At 36.4% G+C, this 16,201-nt stretch overlaps 1 protein-coding gene across 1 annotated transcript in view; it reads right to left on the reverse strand.

Annotated features, from left to right (window-relative positions):
• HMGA2 (high mobility group AT-hook 2) overlaps positions 1-16,201 on the reverse strand; it is a 240,624-nt gene that overhangs the window by 158,594 nt on the left and 65,829 nt on the right. Inside the window, exon 3 of the mRNA XM_053716843.1 lies at positions 8,999-9,049. Coding sequence (XP_053572818.1) covers positions 8,999-9,049 — 51 coding nt within the window. The remainder of the gene's footprint in view (positions 1-8,998; positions 9,050-16,201) is intronic.

Consider the following 16,201-nt stretch of genomic DNA (forward strand, 5'->3'; position numbering starts at 1 on the left):
ATAGGTGAAACAAAACAAGAGTTAAAAACAAGATGATAAAGGAGCAGAAGAACAAAGGGACATTAAAGGGACACTGAACCCAAATTTTTTCTTTTGTGATTCAGATAGAGCATGCAATTTTAAGCAACTTTCTAATTTACTCCTATTATCAAATTTTCTTCATTCTCTTGGTATCTTTATTTTAAATGCAAGAATGTAAGTTTAGATGCCGGCCCATTTTTGGTGAACAACCTGGGTTGTCCTTGCTGATTGGTGGATAAATTCATCGACCAATAAAAAAGTGCTGTCCCGAAATCTGAACAAAAAAAACCTTAGATGCCTTCTTTTTCAAATAAAGATAACAAAAGAATGAAGAAAAATTGATAATAGGAGTAAGTTAGAAAGTTGCTTAAAATCGCATGCTCTATCTGAATCACAAAAGAAAAAAAATTGGGTTCAGTGTCCCTTTAAACCCCATATTTTTCTTTCAAGATTCAGACTTGAGCCCTTGTTATGATATGATAAAAGGTGATCAAACGCTTTATATATCACAAAACCATCTGCGCTGGATGTTATTTCGAAGACTTATGTTGTTATGGACTGATCATATTGTATACAGGATTTGTGTAATGACTCTTTCAGTATGTAGTGACCCAAGTATGTATTATTGAAAATTAGCGCCATACATTTTATTATATTAATTATGTTAATTACTATGTCTAATATTTTTTATATAGGAATTAAAATATTTTTAATAATAGTACGATTCTGAAAGATGTGCACTAAACGGCAGATATTTTTACACAAACTACACAAAAGACTATGGGGGACGATTTATCATTGGTCTGTCCGACATGATCCACTCTGCAGCCTCAGAGCAGAGGGTCCAGTTAAGGAGCCTCAACTGCTGTTTCCGGGCGAGCCTCAAGGCTTGTGTGGAAACAGGGGCATCAGGGGCCAAATCGGCCCCTATACATTTTCAAATAATAGCACTCACTTAAAAGGACCATCAACTACAGCAGAATTTCATAATCAAGAAATGCATTATAAAAAGACAATGCAAAATTCTGAATTTCAAATAAGTAGTATTTTTTTTACAATTGCTTATTTCTGACTTTAGTGTTCCTTTAAGAAAAAGAATAATGAAACATTAAACATAACATTAAAATTCCCTATAAAATGTAATGAGGGCACATGGATTTCTATTCCCCTAATAGAGCCTAGATGGTATACTGCATACTGCTGCAGTTTACTCCATCTAGCCAAATGCTACACTGTTGTTGCTTTGATCAAAAAAGAAGCTTATTTACATCTGTCCCCTGATTGGTGGCAGCAAAGGAGACCAGGTAGGTAAAACATGCTCAACAAGGTTTATCTGTTTTAAAAGCTGGTTTTAAAATGTAATTTATATGTTGAAATTTTCAACTTGGTGATTAATTGTTTATATGCGTTATTATTTATATATAACATAAATATAATGCTTTGACTGACCAAGCATGAAAAATATTTTCTTTTTGACTTGCTTTACACATGTAGATATATAAACATACACACACCACCCACATAAATCTACTTCTCCCAATATATATATACTATATATATATATATATATATATATATATATATATATATATATATACACACACACAGTATATACATATATAGAAACTTCAAGGAAAGAAGAGGCACTCACAGGACTTAGTTAACATACATTTTATTTGTATTTCATGAATAAGGGTTCAGTCAACGTTTTGGTCCTCACAGGGACCTTTGTCAAGACTGTTTCTAATAGAAAGGTACAGAATTTAAAAAACATATGGCTAGATTACGAATTTTGTGTTATGAGTGAAAAAGCAGCGTTATGGGTTATAACGCTGCTTTTTCACTACCGCTGCTATTACGAATCTCATCAAAAAAGTCTTTTTTCAATGGGACTTCCATAGCGCCGATATTACAAGCTTTTTCTGTAATATCAATCAGCCAATAGGATTGAGCTTCAATCATATTGGCTGATCCAATCAGCCAATAGGATTGAGCTCGTTCCTTTAATTCCGATTGGCTGATAGAATTCTATCAGCCAATCGGAATTCAAGGGACACCATCTTGGATGGGTACTGACCCCGAAACGTTGTGGTCTTTTTGTTTTCTGATCATGTGTCAATAAAACTTTGGATTATATGAGAAGTTTTCCTTTTCTATTTTTCTTCACTATTATATTTGAGTGTGGCAGTCACTCTGAAGGATTACTCTCACCTTATTGAGGACTTGTGCTTTGTGCTGGAATCCACTTTTATTATCACATCTAGGGTGTTAGGTGTAAACATAAATTTAGTTTCCCCATAGGAATCAATGGCTCTGCGTTACGGAACTTTACGCTGCTTTCAGCAGCGCTGGTATTGGAGTGCGGTATGGAGCACAATTTTGCTTTACGCTCACTTCTTGCCTGTTGACGTCGGGTAAACCTGTAATACCAGCGCTGTAGGGAAGTGAGCGGTGACAATAACGTGCAAGTTAGCACCGCACCCCTCATAACGCAAAACTTGTAATCTAGCCGATAGTTAATACCACTAAGTGTAGGACAACACTTCAAACAAGGGTTTCAACCACAAGAAACAAGACAAAATAAACGAGACATAAAGTGTGTACAGTTTACTTGACTGATATTGGACCTTATAACGTAGATTTAATATACAGTTATCTATGTACCTATGAAGTTTCTACCTATCTACCATAGAGTGCACCAGGCAATTCACATTTACAGTGAGTGCTTGGATCCCAGAACTACACACACATATATAAACACAGTATAAAACAGAAGTGAGTACACCCCTGGGCAATATCACTTAAATATCAAATTATTCAAAATTGTATAACCTCTCAATAATTGTTTTATTTCTAAGTTGACAAGTAGAGTATTTCCTATTATAAACAATCAAAAACAAATACTTTAGAAAGATTATATTGAAAATACAGGCCCCAAAGTAGAAACTTAATGCAACAAAAGTGAATACACCTATGGTCACTGACACAAGTTATATCACTGAAACAAAATTGAGTACACCTATGATTTCCAGGAAGATTGGTGACCAACTAAAAATCAGTCAAAACGCAGTTGCAGCAGTAATCAGGAGGTATAGATCAATACACAGTGCCAAAAATCAGAGCCGCAGTGGCTGTCCTCCTAAAATGACGCCATGGACAGTGCGCTTCTTGCACAATCTAGCTCTGAAAAACAGGCAACAGGCAAGTGTTTCAGATTTGCATCAATGCAAATGCTTCAGATTTGGCTCAGGGATTATCAATAGATATTTGAGATTCTGTGACAGCTCAGACAGTGCTAAGGACATTGCATAATGTCAACTTCTATGGACAGCATCCAATGAAAACAACCTTGCTTGCTCTGCAGCAAAAAACTTCAAGATTAAACTTTGCTAAACAACATGAAAACCCTGATGAATACTGGGAGTACATTATTTGGTAAAGATGGAGACCAAAATAATTTTTTTCAGCTCAGATGGGGTGCAGCATGTTTGGTGTGGACCTGGTCAGGATTATTAAAGTGAATGCATAGTCCCAACAGTGAATCATGGAGGTGGGAATGTGACAATATGGGGCTGCATGACTGCAAAAGGTGGTTACATAGTAGCCACTAGCCAGTTCTTAGGTCTTCAGACAAAACATTGTGTTTTCTTGGGCAGTCATTCTAAGTGTGGTATGATTAACATATGAACTTCCCATACATCAGAAAAAAATATATCTTTCAAAAACGAAGCCTCTTCTTTAAAAGAAAATCTTGTTGAAGGGTTTAAAAACATTTCAGAATGTGCACCATGGAAAATAGATCAGACCGAAGAGTAGAAGTGCACTTGTACTTCACTGTCTGAGCTATTTTCCGTGGTGCACTTTCTGAACTGTTTGCGTCAATAAATACTTTCTTTTAAAGAAAAGGCTTAATTTTTTCTATGTAAGCAGGCTTTATTTTACCTGTGTAGGCAGCTGTGACTGCTGCCATCAGAGCTGTGGCAAACCGGCAAATTCCTCCATAGCGCAGTTCCTGCATAGCCTCTCTACTCCCCCTACTCCCTCCTTTCCCTACAGAAGCCTGCGCGCAATGAACAGTTACAGCCAGCCCTCCTGTACGTCATAGGTGACTTTATAGGGGGCGTGGCTAAAAATCGCATACTCTCGTGGTTTTTAAATTGCGGCGATTAATCACGGTTTTAAATCGCATAAGTGATTAATCGTGCAGCCCTACACTAGGGTGTACTCACTTCTGTTGTATATATATATATATATATATATATATATATATATATATATATATATATATATATATATATATATATATATATATATAAAATCCAATGAAATAAGTGCACTCTCACAAACAGTAAATTTCAATTTTGCCAGGGTGCTATAGAAAGTTCAAATATCCAAGTTATAACACAAGCAGTCACTGGACTTGATACAGGTGAAATAAAAAGTTTTTTCGGGGTGACATTTCGGGGTGTTCATCCCTTCATCAGACCATCTGATGTCACTTGTTCATATAGAATAAAACACTTTTTATTTCACCTGTATTAAGTCCAGTGAGTGCTTTTGTTATAATTTGGATATATATATATATATATATATATATATATATATATATATATATATATACCTACACTCATTTATACTTTATAATATGAACTGTCCTTAATCCTTTATAACCATTAAACCTACAACATGTGGCGTAATTCTTTACTTTTTATATCTGCTTTTTGTTAAAAAGGTGCTCCCTAAAGGAAGAAAATATTTGGATTGTCAAGGTTTCCTGCCAGGTTGTATTTTGTGTTTTGATAGAGCCAAATGAAGTCTTTATTCTGATTTATCGGCCAGATGAAGTTTGGAAAGGAGCAATAGATCAAGCTGGGGGAGATCACAGTATTTACATTGACTTGGGGAATTCATTTTTTTAGATGACATGAAGACTGCATTTTGAGCTAAGTCAAAGTAGTGATACTCGCATCCAAAGCAAAAATAAATAAATAAATAAATTTAAAAAGTAACAAGCAGTGCACATATACAGCCCCTGATTGGCTCAGCAGCCGTGTTGAGCACCAGACCAGTAGTTAACTACATAGGTATAAGACAGGCAATATTGCAATAAGAAAATGCTGTATAACAGGGGTCGACAAATCTGTTTAACATTTAGGAGTCAGACAGTGATATTTGTTTATAGATATGAGCAAGGTTAAAATTATAGGAGCCAGTGGCTCCCTGACCCCTGGGTTTGTCAAGCCCTGCTGTATAAGTTAGAGCATTTTATTATTGCTCTTTTTATGCATCTATTAATTGAATATTGAATAAAATAGAATGGCTGATATTGACACAAACTGACATTCTTGTTCTTTGTTGATGGCATTACAAAAAAACAGCAGTGTGAAATATTAAAAAAACTGCAGAAATTCAGTGGCCAATATTTATGTAAAAGCTCATTTGTTCAACAGACAGGGAATTTTGTCTCACATTCATAGAAAATAAAGAATTTCATATTTTCAAATCTCTGTCTATAGTTGGTTAATAATTTCAAACATTATACAACAAATTACATCAACAGTGGAATTATTAAATGACATTAAAGGGACATGAAACCTAAAATGTTTCTTTCAGGATTCAGATAGAGTAGGCTACATTTAGCTACCAATCAGCAAGTGTTACCCAGGTGCTGAACAAAAAATGGGCCGGCTCCTAAGCTTACATTCCTGCCTTTTCAAATAAAAATAATTCTTGCATTTAAGATAAAGATACCAAGAGAACAAAGAAAAATTGATAATAGGAGTAAATTAGAAAGTTGCTTAAAATTAGATGCTCTATCTAAATCATGAAATAAAACAATTGGGTTTCATATCCCTTTAATATGTAAATATAAAGCACCACGATTGGCCAAACTGAAATAAGGAGGCCACGACCATTTTATGGGCTTGAGTTACTGACGTCAATGTGGAAAATAAAATATTTGTTTTTATTACTACAACATCTTCGTTTTCAATATGCATTAAGTGTAATCCACATTGTAAAGCTTAAACGATCAAATTATATATTTATTTGCAGGCCATTTTTGTTAACTTTTATAATCCTTTGAAGAAACTTATACAAGTACTCTGAAAACAGCTTCTATTTCCTTACACAACAATCTGTTGTCAGGAAAATAAAAATGCAGAAATGCATTTCTCCCCAATAATGACAGCTGATTTACATCCTCCAATAGTAATCACACAATTAGGAAATAAAAAGAGTCAGTATAAACTGGCTCCTAATAGGGGGCGCTATAAGCGATCTAAACACAATTTATTATTTATTATTATCAGGTATTTGTAGAGCGCCAACAGATTCAGCGCTGCGGAATCTGTTGGCGCTCTACAAATACCTGATAATAATAATAATAATAATAAACACAATAACCAGAGTTACTAAGCAGAGATAATAAATGGCAATCAATTATCAAAGTATCAAATCAGATAGTAAAATCATATGCAAGTATATAATAAGATCAATCTGTTGTAACAAAATTGCGAGAATAGTACCAAAGTACATCAATGAATCTCAGAGTGTAAATTTCCAATTGTAGCATGTAACCCAACCGGTTATAGAAGGATAAGTTTGTGGTTCATGGGTATGGATGGTAAGAGTTGGAGAAAGGCTGCACTCTCCTCACATCGAGATGTTACAATATCTGTAGAAATGGAAAAACAAGAGAGGAAACCTGTGTGTACCAGTAATGGAACAGGATAATCACAGTATGAAAACCCTAGTCAGGGTACTCACATTTGTGAAGAGCACTCAGACAGTGCTATTAGACGCAGGCTGGATATTTGACAACAACCCAGATCACTGATCAACCCGAATACAGGAACACAGGAACACTGGAATACCAGGAACACTGGAATCCCAGGAACTCAGTAGTGCTACAATTTCTGCAGCAGGGTACTCCCAGTGGGAGTGCTTGGTATATAATAGGCAGGTAATGCAAGGTTCCAATGTAAAAACAATTTTATGCTTGATGAAACAGTGTTTTGAAGCGCTGAGAAACGCGTTGCAAATTATTAAGGAGGGCTGCTAGCATACCCTACCTTATGGTTCCTGTTTTTATTTCTTGACTTTTGAATAAAATTGTTTTTACATTGGAACCTTGCATTACCTGCCTATTATATACCAATCACTCCCACTGGGAGTACCCTGCTTCAGAAATTGCAGTACTACTGAGTTCCTGAGATTCCAGTGTTCCTAGGATTCCAGTGTTCCTGTGTTCCTGTATTCGGGCTGATCAGTGTCTGAGTGCTCTTCACAAATGTGAGTACCCTGACTAGGGTTTTCATACAGTGAGTATCCTGTTCCATTACTGGTACACACAGGCGCCTCTCTTGTTTTTCCATTTCTCCAGATATAATCACACAATACTGCAAAGTAACCTGAAGGCTTTTTTTTTTTTTTTTGGCTGCACAATCTGCAGACCCAGGATAATGATTTAGAAAATAATAAGTAAAATGTTGTGCTTTAAATGACAGAAAAATCTACATCAACACCCTCAAGAGAACATTAACCCCTTCCTGCCGGGTCTTATTTGTCTACATCAGAACAAAGTTCCCATGTAAACAAATACGCAAAAATTTAAATCACACAGTCGTTCAAGCGATCACCTGATTTCAATGATGGGATTGGGTCAGAGGGTAGTGCCTATGAACCTCCTCATGCCCATGATCCCAGTTAGGAAGCGGCTATGGCTTCAGTACAGCCAAACAGCTAGGACATTCCATGCAGTCCTAATGGCGCTAAAGCCCAGTGCAGTTAGGACGGCATGGAACGTCCTAACGGCGGGAAGGAGTTAAAATAAACCTGTCACACTGATTGATATGTGTTTCACATGGGGATGATCACAATCTATTGTTTTAAGCCAGTAATCATTTCTGAACATCAGCTGATATTCTCAGTTTGTTTTTCCATCGATCCCAATTAAAAAATATCTCTGACGTTAATACCCCCAAGCACAAAATTAATTTCTCCAGAAAACAGCAAAATATCATTATTTGCTTTGTTAATTTTGTGATATCAAATTGAAAAGAAAATGTGCACAGTAAAAGACAAACAAATGGCAATACCAGGAGTTTATCCATTTACGCCAAGCGCCTGTATGTTGACTGAACCATGTTAATAGTGTTTAGTGTTGCTATTAGGTGGCATGTGTGCAATTAACCTGTTAGGCTCCAAAACCAGAGAAACATTTGTATATGTCTTTAAAGGGAAGTAACCAGGGGTATTATGGATACAGTGGGGGATGTGTGCAATTGTTGTAAAAGTGTTATTGTTTTTTTACTTTCATTAATTAAACAGGTGATGTTACTTATTGACGCCAATACTTTTTGGGGTACATGGTAATAAATCCCCTAGAGATGTCTAGGGGGATTTATTTATTCTAGCAAAATTTGGATTGTGATTATCCAAAACAGGACTGACATATGTTCAAGGGATACTAAACCCATTTTTTTTTCTTTCATGATTCAGATAGAGCATGCAGTTTTAAGCAATTTACTCCTATTATCAATTTTTCTTTGTTCTCTTGGTATCATTATTTGAAAAGCAGGAATAAAAGCTTAAGGAGAGAACAAAGAGAAATTTAGTAAAATTGAAAGTTGCATGAAAGAAAAAAATTGGGTTTAGTATCCCTTTAAGTATAGGTTCATTTTTCGGCAAAAGAATAAGGAAAAAAGTGCTGCAAATAAACAATAAAAATATCGGATTGTGATTCGTCAACATTGAAAAAGGGTTCCTCTGCCACCAATAACTGGCATATAATTATCAAATGATAGATTGCAATCAACCCCTTTATTTGCTTTGAAACCTTTTTTTTTTTGTTTAAATAAAAGTTTAATATTTTGTGAACAGTTCTCACAGGGAAAGAATGTACGAATTGCAAACCTAGTAATTAAATTATAACTGTATTTCCAGACCGTTTAACAACTATATGATAGGTGCTTACCCATTTTCTAGGACGTCCTCGTGGTCGCTTTTCCCCGGTTGCCTCTTCTTTCTGAAATATAGAGTTTCATTTAGTTGCTTCTAATTTCTGCTTTAGATGTCAAGAAGAGGAAGAATTACAGCTTTAACTCAATATACCACCCATACATTACATTGTTCTGATTTCTCTGATTTGTAAACAGACACTGACAGCTAAATTAATATTTCTTAGTTGAAAATGTATATTGGCATTTATTGCTAAAAAAAAAAAAAAAAATCTGCAAAATCTAAAATAAGAGTAAAAGGTCTGATGGGTATTTTGACTTAGATTTATCATCTAAGCACTCAGACATTATAGTGATGGTTTGTTTGCACTTTGTGTCGGATCTTCTGTTCCATGTCTCTGTCTGCTTGATGCCTGTCACTACAACTGACTGACATTGTGCTGTCTATTTGACTGGAGCTCACACCTCAGCTAGATTACGAGTTTTGAGCGCTATAGGGAAATTAACGACTGCCACAAAAGCGGCTTTATTTTACCTCCCTATAGTGCTGCTCTTGCAAGTTGTAAAAAAGCAGGCTTGTGCGGACGATATGGTGGCAATGAGCTCCATACCACACCGAAATCAAGCGCTGCTTTGACGTGCTCGTGCACGATTTTCCCATAGACATCATTTGGGAGAGCCGGCAAAAAAAAGCCTAACACCTGCGATCGCGGAAACAAAAGCTCCGTAACGCAGCCCCATTGATGTCTACGGGGAAAAGAAAAAGTTACGTTTACACCTAACACCCTAACATAAACCCCGAGTCTAAACACGCCTAATCTGCTGCCCCCAACATCGCCGCCACCTACATAATGTTATTAACCCTTATTCTGCTGCCCCTAACTTTGCCGCCACCTACTTTACAGTTATTAACCCTTAATCTTTTGCCCCTAACATTGCCACCACCTACATTACAGTTATTAACCCCTAATCTGCCGCCCCCAATATCGCCGTCATCTACATACAGTTATTAACCCCTTATATGCTGCCCCAACATCACCGCCACCTACATTACAGTTATTAACCCCTAATCTCCCGCCCCCAATGTCGCCGCCACTATACTAAAGTTATTAACCCCTAAACCTAACCCTAACGTAACCCTAAGCCTAAATCTAACCCTACATCTAACACCCCCTAAGTTAAATATAATTAAAATAAATCTAAATAAACCTTACACTTATTAACTAAATAATGCCTATTTAAAACTAAATACATACTTACCTGTAAAAAAAAACCTAAGCTAGCTACAAAATAACTTATAGTTATATTGTAGCTATCTTAGGTTTTATTTTTATTTCACAGGTAAGTTTGTATTTATTTTAACTAGGTAGACTAGCTAGTAAATAGGTTTGAACTATTTACTAGCTACCTAGTTAAAAAAAAATACAAAGTTACCTGTAAAATAAAACCTAACCTGCCTTACACTAAAAACTAACATTACAATAAAATAAATTATTAAAATACAATTTTCTAACTTACAAAAAAAATAAACACTAAATTACAAAAAATACAAAATTAAATTATCAAAAATAAAAATGAATTACTCTTAATCTAATAGCCCTATCAAAATAAAAAAGCCCCCCAAAATAAAAAAACCCTAGCCTACACTAAACTGCCAATGGCCCTTAAAATGGCCTTTTGCGGGGCATTGCCCCAAAGAAATCAGCTCTTTAACCTGTAAAAAAATACAAACACACCTCAACAGTAAAACCCATCCACCCAACCAAACCCCCCAAATAAAAACCTATCTAAAAAAACCTAAGCTAAACATTGCCCTGAAAAGGGCATTTGGATGGGCATTGCCCTTAAAAGGGCATTTAGCTCTATTACATTGTCCAAATCCTAAGCGGTCGTCGCTGGAAAATGAAGGTTCCCTTTAAGTGACGTCATCCAAGATGGCATCCCTTACATTCCTATTGGCTGAAGCCAACGCACCCCTTTGGTGCAAAACTCTAAATCTAGGTGTTAGTTATTTTGTAGCTAGCTTAGGGTTTTTTTTACAGGTAAGTTTGTATTTAGTTTTAAATAGGAATTATTTAGTTAATAATTGTAAGGTTTATTTAGATTTATTTTAATTATATTTGTTATTTTAATTATTTTTAATTATATTAACTTAGGGTTAGATTTAGGGTTAGGGTTACGTTAGGGTTAGGATTAGGGGTTAATATGTAGAGTTAGTGATGTGGGAGGTCAGAGGTTTAGGGGTTAATAATTTATTTTTAGTATATTTCGTTGTGGTGGCTTGTGTTTAGTGGTTAATAGGTGTGGCGGACAGCAGATTAGGGGTTAATAATATTTAAAGTGTTTGTGATGTGGGAGGGTGGAGGTTTAGGGGTTAATAGGTTTATTATAGTGGTGACAATGTTGGGGAGTGGCGGAATATGGGTTAATATTTTTTTTTTAGTGGTGGCGATGTCCGGAGCGGCAGATTAGGGGTTAATCATTTTATTATAGTGTTTGCAATGCGAGAGGGCCTCGGTTTAGGGGTTAATAGGTAGTTTATGGGTGTTAGTGTACTTTGTAACACTTTAGTTATGAGTTTTATGCTACAGATTTGTAATGTAAAACTTCTAACTACTGACTTTAGATGGTGGCACAGATCTTGTCAGTATAGAATGTACCTCTCACTTTTTGGCCTCCCAGGTAAATTGTAATACCGGCGCTATGGGAGTCCCATTGAGAAAGGACTTTTTTAAAAGTGCGGTACTGACGTTGCGTGACGGCCAAAAAGGTGTGCGGTACACCTATACCTACAAGACTTGTAATATTGAAACACTTTGTAGCTCAGCTCCACTGTCAGGTGCAGGCCAAAAAAGGGTGCTGTAATCCCTTAAATATTCACAAATCCACAGAGAGGCAGCACCTTGCAATATAAAAAGTCTTTATTTCCACATACTGGAATAAAACAGTGACGTTTCGGGTACAAGACCCTTAATCATTCCATTGTGTCTTGTACCCGAAACGTCACTGTTTTATTCCAGTATGTGGAAATAAAGACTTTTTATATTGCAAGGTGCTGCCTCTCTGTGGATTTACAAGACTTGTAATAGCGGCGTTAGGGAAAAAGCAGCGTTATGAAGCATAACGATGCTTTTTCACTCATAATGCAAAACTCGTAATCTAGCTGACTATGAGTAAAAGGGGTATGGAACAGGGAATAAAGTGCCATGTATGTTTTGTAGCACACAGATAAAACAGCAATGCAATATAAGTAAAATAGAAGTTTCTTTCTGCCAGTGAATAACCAATTGCCTCCAATTTTTGTCTTAGTTATTACTTCATGCTAGACTGAATACATTGCATTCCCTTTGGAACCCTCATTAAGGGTCACATTTTAAGATTTAAAATATTTAATATATATATTTTATTTAGTATATTAATGTTACATTACAGTTTTTAGTCACAGCATTAGTATAAATCACTTATATACACAGAGTTTGGTACTTGCTTATTTATTTGTCATTTTTAGCATTTTCATTCGTTCGCTTATTCTCCATTAAAAAAATGCATATGGAGTCACTAAAAATGAAACCATATACAGTGGTTAGTAAAGTTCTGGGGTAATGCTGTGCACTCCAATTCATTATTAGAGCACACCCAATCTCCTATTTGTTAGAGTCAGTCATTTTAGCCCTACTGACCATAGACTGTAGGACATAATGCTGGCAACTCCTAAACGGGGCTTAAATGGACAGTAAACAGTAAAGACCTTATAATTACAAGTAGGTTTGCCAGGTGTCCAGTATTCAACCCGACAGTCCAGCATTTTAGAAGGCTGTCCAGTAAAATCTGTACAAAAATACTGGGTTTATTAATGTCCATTTTGTTTAAGTCCATGGGTATAAGCTAAATGTAAAAGGCCCTATTTGTCTAAATGCAAATATGGTGCAGAAAAAAGTTAGGGGGGAGTCCAGATGGTCAAATCACTTCTGTGTGTTACTGGCAGTCAAATGGTAAAATAATTGATTTGTATGTTACTGACAGCCAAGTGGTAACATGACTACTTAGTTGTGATTAAATATACATTGTGGTTTCAAATGTGGGGGCTGATGTGGAGCTTTTTTTTTTGGGGGGGGGGGGGGAATGTATAACCCCCATCTACTATTGTGCCCAATCACAGACAGTATGCCCTTACAGCTGGCAACACCATATATAAGATATTTTGGTTGTGATGCTATAAAATAACATTATCAGCCAAGTTTAATTGCCTTTAAAACAAAACTAGTATCATTTTTCCCGCAATTATTTTATTCAATAGTCAAACTCCACCCACAATTTGCATTTGGAGGAGCCAATCTGGGCTTTAGTTTGCAGAAAAGGCTAGCCATGGTCATAGTATAAACTACATTGTTTTGCAGTTATTATCAGGTAAAGCCAATTAGGGAAATAGATGTAGCAGGATTAGCCTTGAAAAGTTAGTAGGGTGCATTTCCAGTTCTGAGAATTTGAAAATCCTCAAATTTTCAGAGCTAAATTACAAGAACAGAGGACAAAATAAATAAAGTATATTGCAAAGTTGTTTTATATCACATAACTAAATATTTGATATAAAAATCTCAAGGTGCTTACTGACCCTTACTAATATATGTGTTTAACTCATTTACTGAGGTTAAACTTGTAGTTATTTATGGTTAGTAATACAACAATTACTTGCCCTAACAAATTAGATGCTGTACTTGTTGCATTTGAATGTACTTTTAAGTTATGCTTTTAACTATAATTTATTGTTTCAGATTTTTGACTCCATATGAATCATTGTTTATACCAACATTGTACTCATTGTACCTCTGGTATATATTTTGGGGAGAAAAGGTGGTGCTTTAATATGTTCAAAAGTGTAATGCATCATGAAACTGAATCGCTCGTGACCCCAAGTGGTTTGTTCCCTGTGTTTAAGGGACATCAAATTATTTTTGAAGTTTTGCGTTATGAGGGGTGCAGTGCTAACTTGCACGTTATTGTCACCGCTCACTTACCTACAGCGCTGGTATTACAGGTTTTTATAAACCTGGCGTTAAAAGACAAGAAGTGAGTGTAGAGCAAAACTGGGCTCCATACCACACTCCAATACCAGCGCTGCTTAAGTCAGCGGTGAGCTGGTTGTACATGCTCGTGTACGATTTCCCCATAGACATCAATGGGGAGAGCCGACTGAAAAAAAGCCTAATACCTGCAAAAAAGCAGCGTAAAGCTCTGTAACGCAGCCCCATTGATTCCTATAGGTAAACACATTTTATGTTTAAACCTAACACCCTAACATGAACCCAGAGTCTAAACACCCCTAATCTTACACTTATCAACCCCTAATCTGCCGCCCCCGACATCACTGACACCTACATTATATTTACTAACCCCTAATCTGCCGCTCCGGACATCACCGCCACTATAAAAAACATATTTACCCCTAAAGCGCTGCACTCCCGCCTCACAAACACTAGTTAAATATTATTAACCCCTAATCTGCTGTCCCTAACATCGCCGCCACCTACCTACATTTATTAACCCCTAATCTGCCGCCCCCAACGTCGCCACTATACTAAAGTTATTAACCCCTAAACCTAATTCTAACTCTAACAACCAATAACTTAAATATAATTAAAATAAATCTAAATAAAACCTACTATTAATAACTCAATAATTCATATTTAAAACTAAATACTTACCTGTAAAATAAACCCTAAGCTAGCTACAATATAACTAATAGTTACATTGTATATAGCTTAGGGTTTATTTTTATTTTACAGGCAAGTTTGTATTTATTTTAACTAGGTAGAATAGTTACTAAATAGTTATTAACTATTTACTAGCTACCTAGCTAAAATAAATACAAATTTACCTGTAAAATAAAACATAACCAGTCTTACACTAACACCTAATCTTACACTACAATTAAATAAACTATATAAATTAAGTACAATTAACTAAATTAAATACAATTACCTAAATTACAACCCCCCCCACTAAATTACACAAAATAAAAAACAAATGACAAAATATTTAAACTAATTACACCTAATCTAATAGCCCAACCAAAATAAAAAAGCCCCACCAAAATAAAAAAAAACCCTAGCCTAAACTAAACTACCAATAGTCCTTAAAAGGGCCTTTTGCGGGACATTGTCGCAAAGAAATCAGCACTTTTACCTGTGAAAAAAATACAAACACCCCCCCCAACAGTAAAACCCACCACCCACACAACCAACCCCCCAAATAAAACCCTAACTAAAAAAACCTAAGCTCCCCATTGCCCTGAAAAGGGCATTTATATGGGCATTGCCCTTATAATTTATATGGGCATTGCCCTCTATTGCAGCCAAAAGCCCTAACCTAAAAATAAAACCCACCCAATAAACCCTTAAAAAACCTAACTCTAAATTCTGAAGATCCACTTACAGTTTTGAATAGCCGACATCCATCCTCAACGAAGCTGGGAGAAGTCCTCATCGAAGCAGCAAGAAGTCCTCAACGAAGCCAGGAGAAGTCTTCATCGAAGCCGTGAGAAGTGGTCCTCTAGATGGGCAGAAGTCTTCATCCAGACGGCATCGTCTATCTTCATCCATCCGGCGCTGCTCCATGTTCAAGACATCCGACGCGGAGCATCCTCTTCTTCCGACGACTAACCGACGAATGAAGGTTCCTTTAAGTGATGTCATCCAAGAAGGCGTCCCTTAGATTCCGATTGGCTGATAGAATTCTATCAGCCAATCAGAATTAAGGTTGAAAAAATCCTATTGGCTGATGCAATCACCCAGAGGATTGAGTTTGTATTCTATTGCATCAGCCAATAGGATTTTTCCAACCTTAATTCCGATTGGCTGATAGAATTCTATCTGCCAAACGGAATCTAAGGGACGCCATCTTGGATGACGTCACTTAAAGGAACCTTCATTCGTCGGGTAGTCGTCGGAAGAAGAGGATGCCCTCCTATGTCGGATGTCTTGAAGATGGAGCCGCTCTGCGCCGGATGGATGAAGATAGAAGATGCCATCTGGATGAAGACTTCTGCCCGTCTGGAGGATCACTTCTCTCGGCTTCGATGAAGACTTCTCCTGGCTTCATTGAGGACTTCTTGCCGCTTCGATGAGGACTTCTCCCGGCTTAGTTGAGGATGGATGTCGGCTCTTCAAAACTGTTAGTGGATATTCAGGGGTTAGTGTTAGGTTTTTTTAAGGGTTTATTGG

The sequence above is a fragment of the Bombina bombina genome, chromosome 6 (genome assembly GCF_027579735.1).
Source record: "Bombina bombina isolate aBomBom1 chromosome 6, aBomBom1.pri, whole genome shotgun sequence".
Lineage (NCBI taxonomy): Eukaryota > Metazoa > Chordata > Amphibia > Anura > Bombinatoridae > Bombina > Bombina bombina.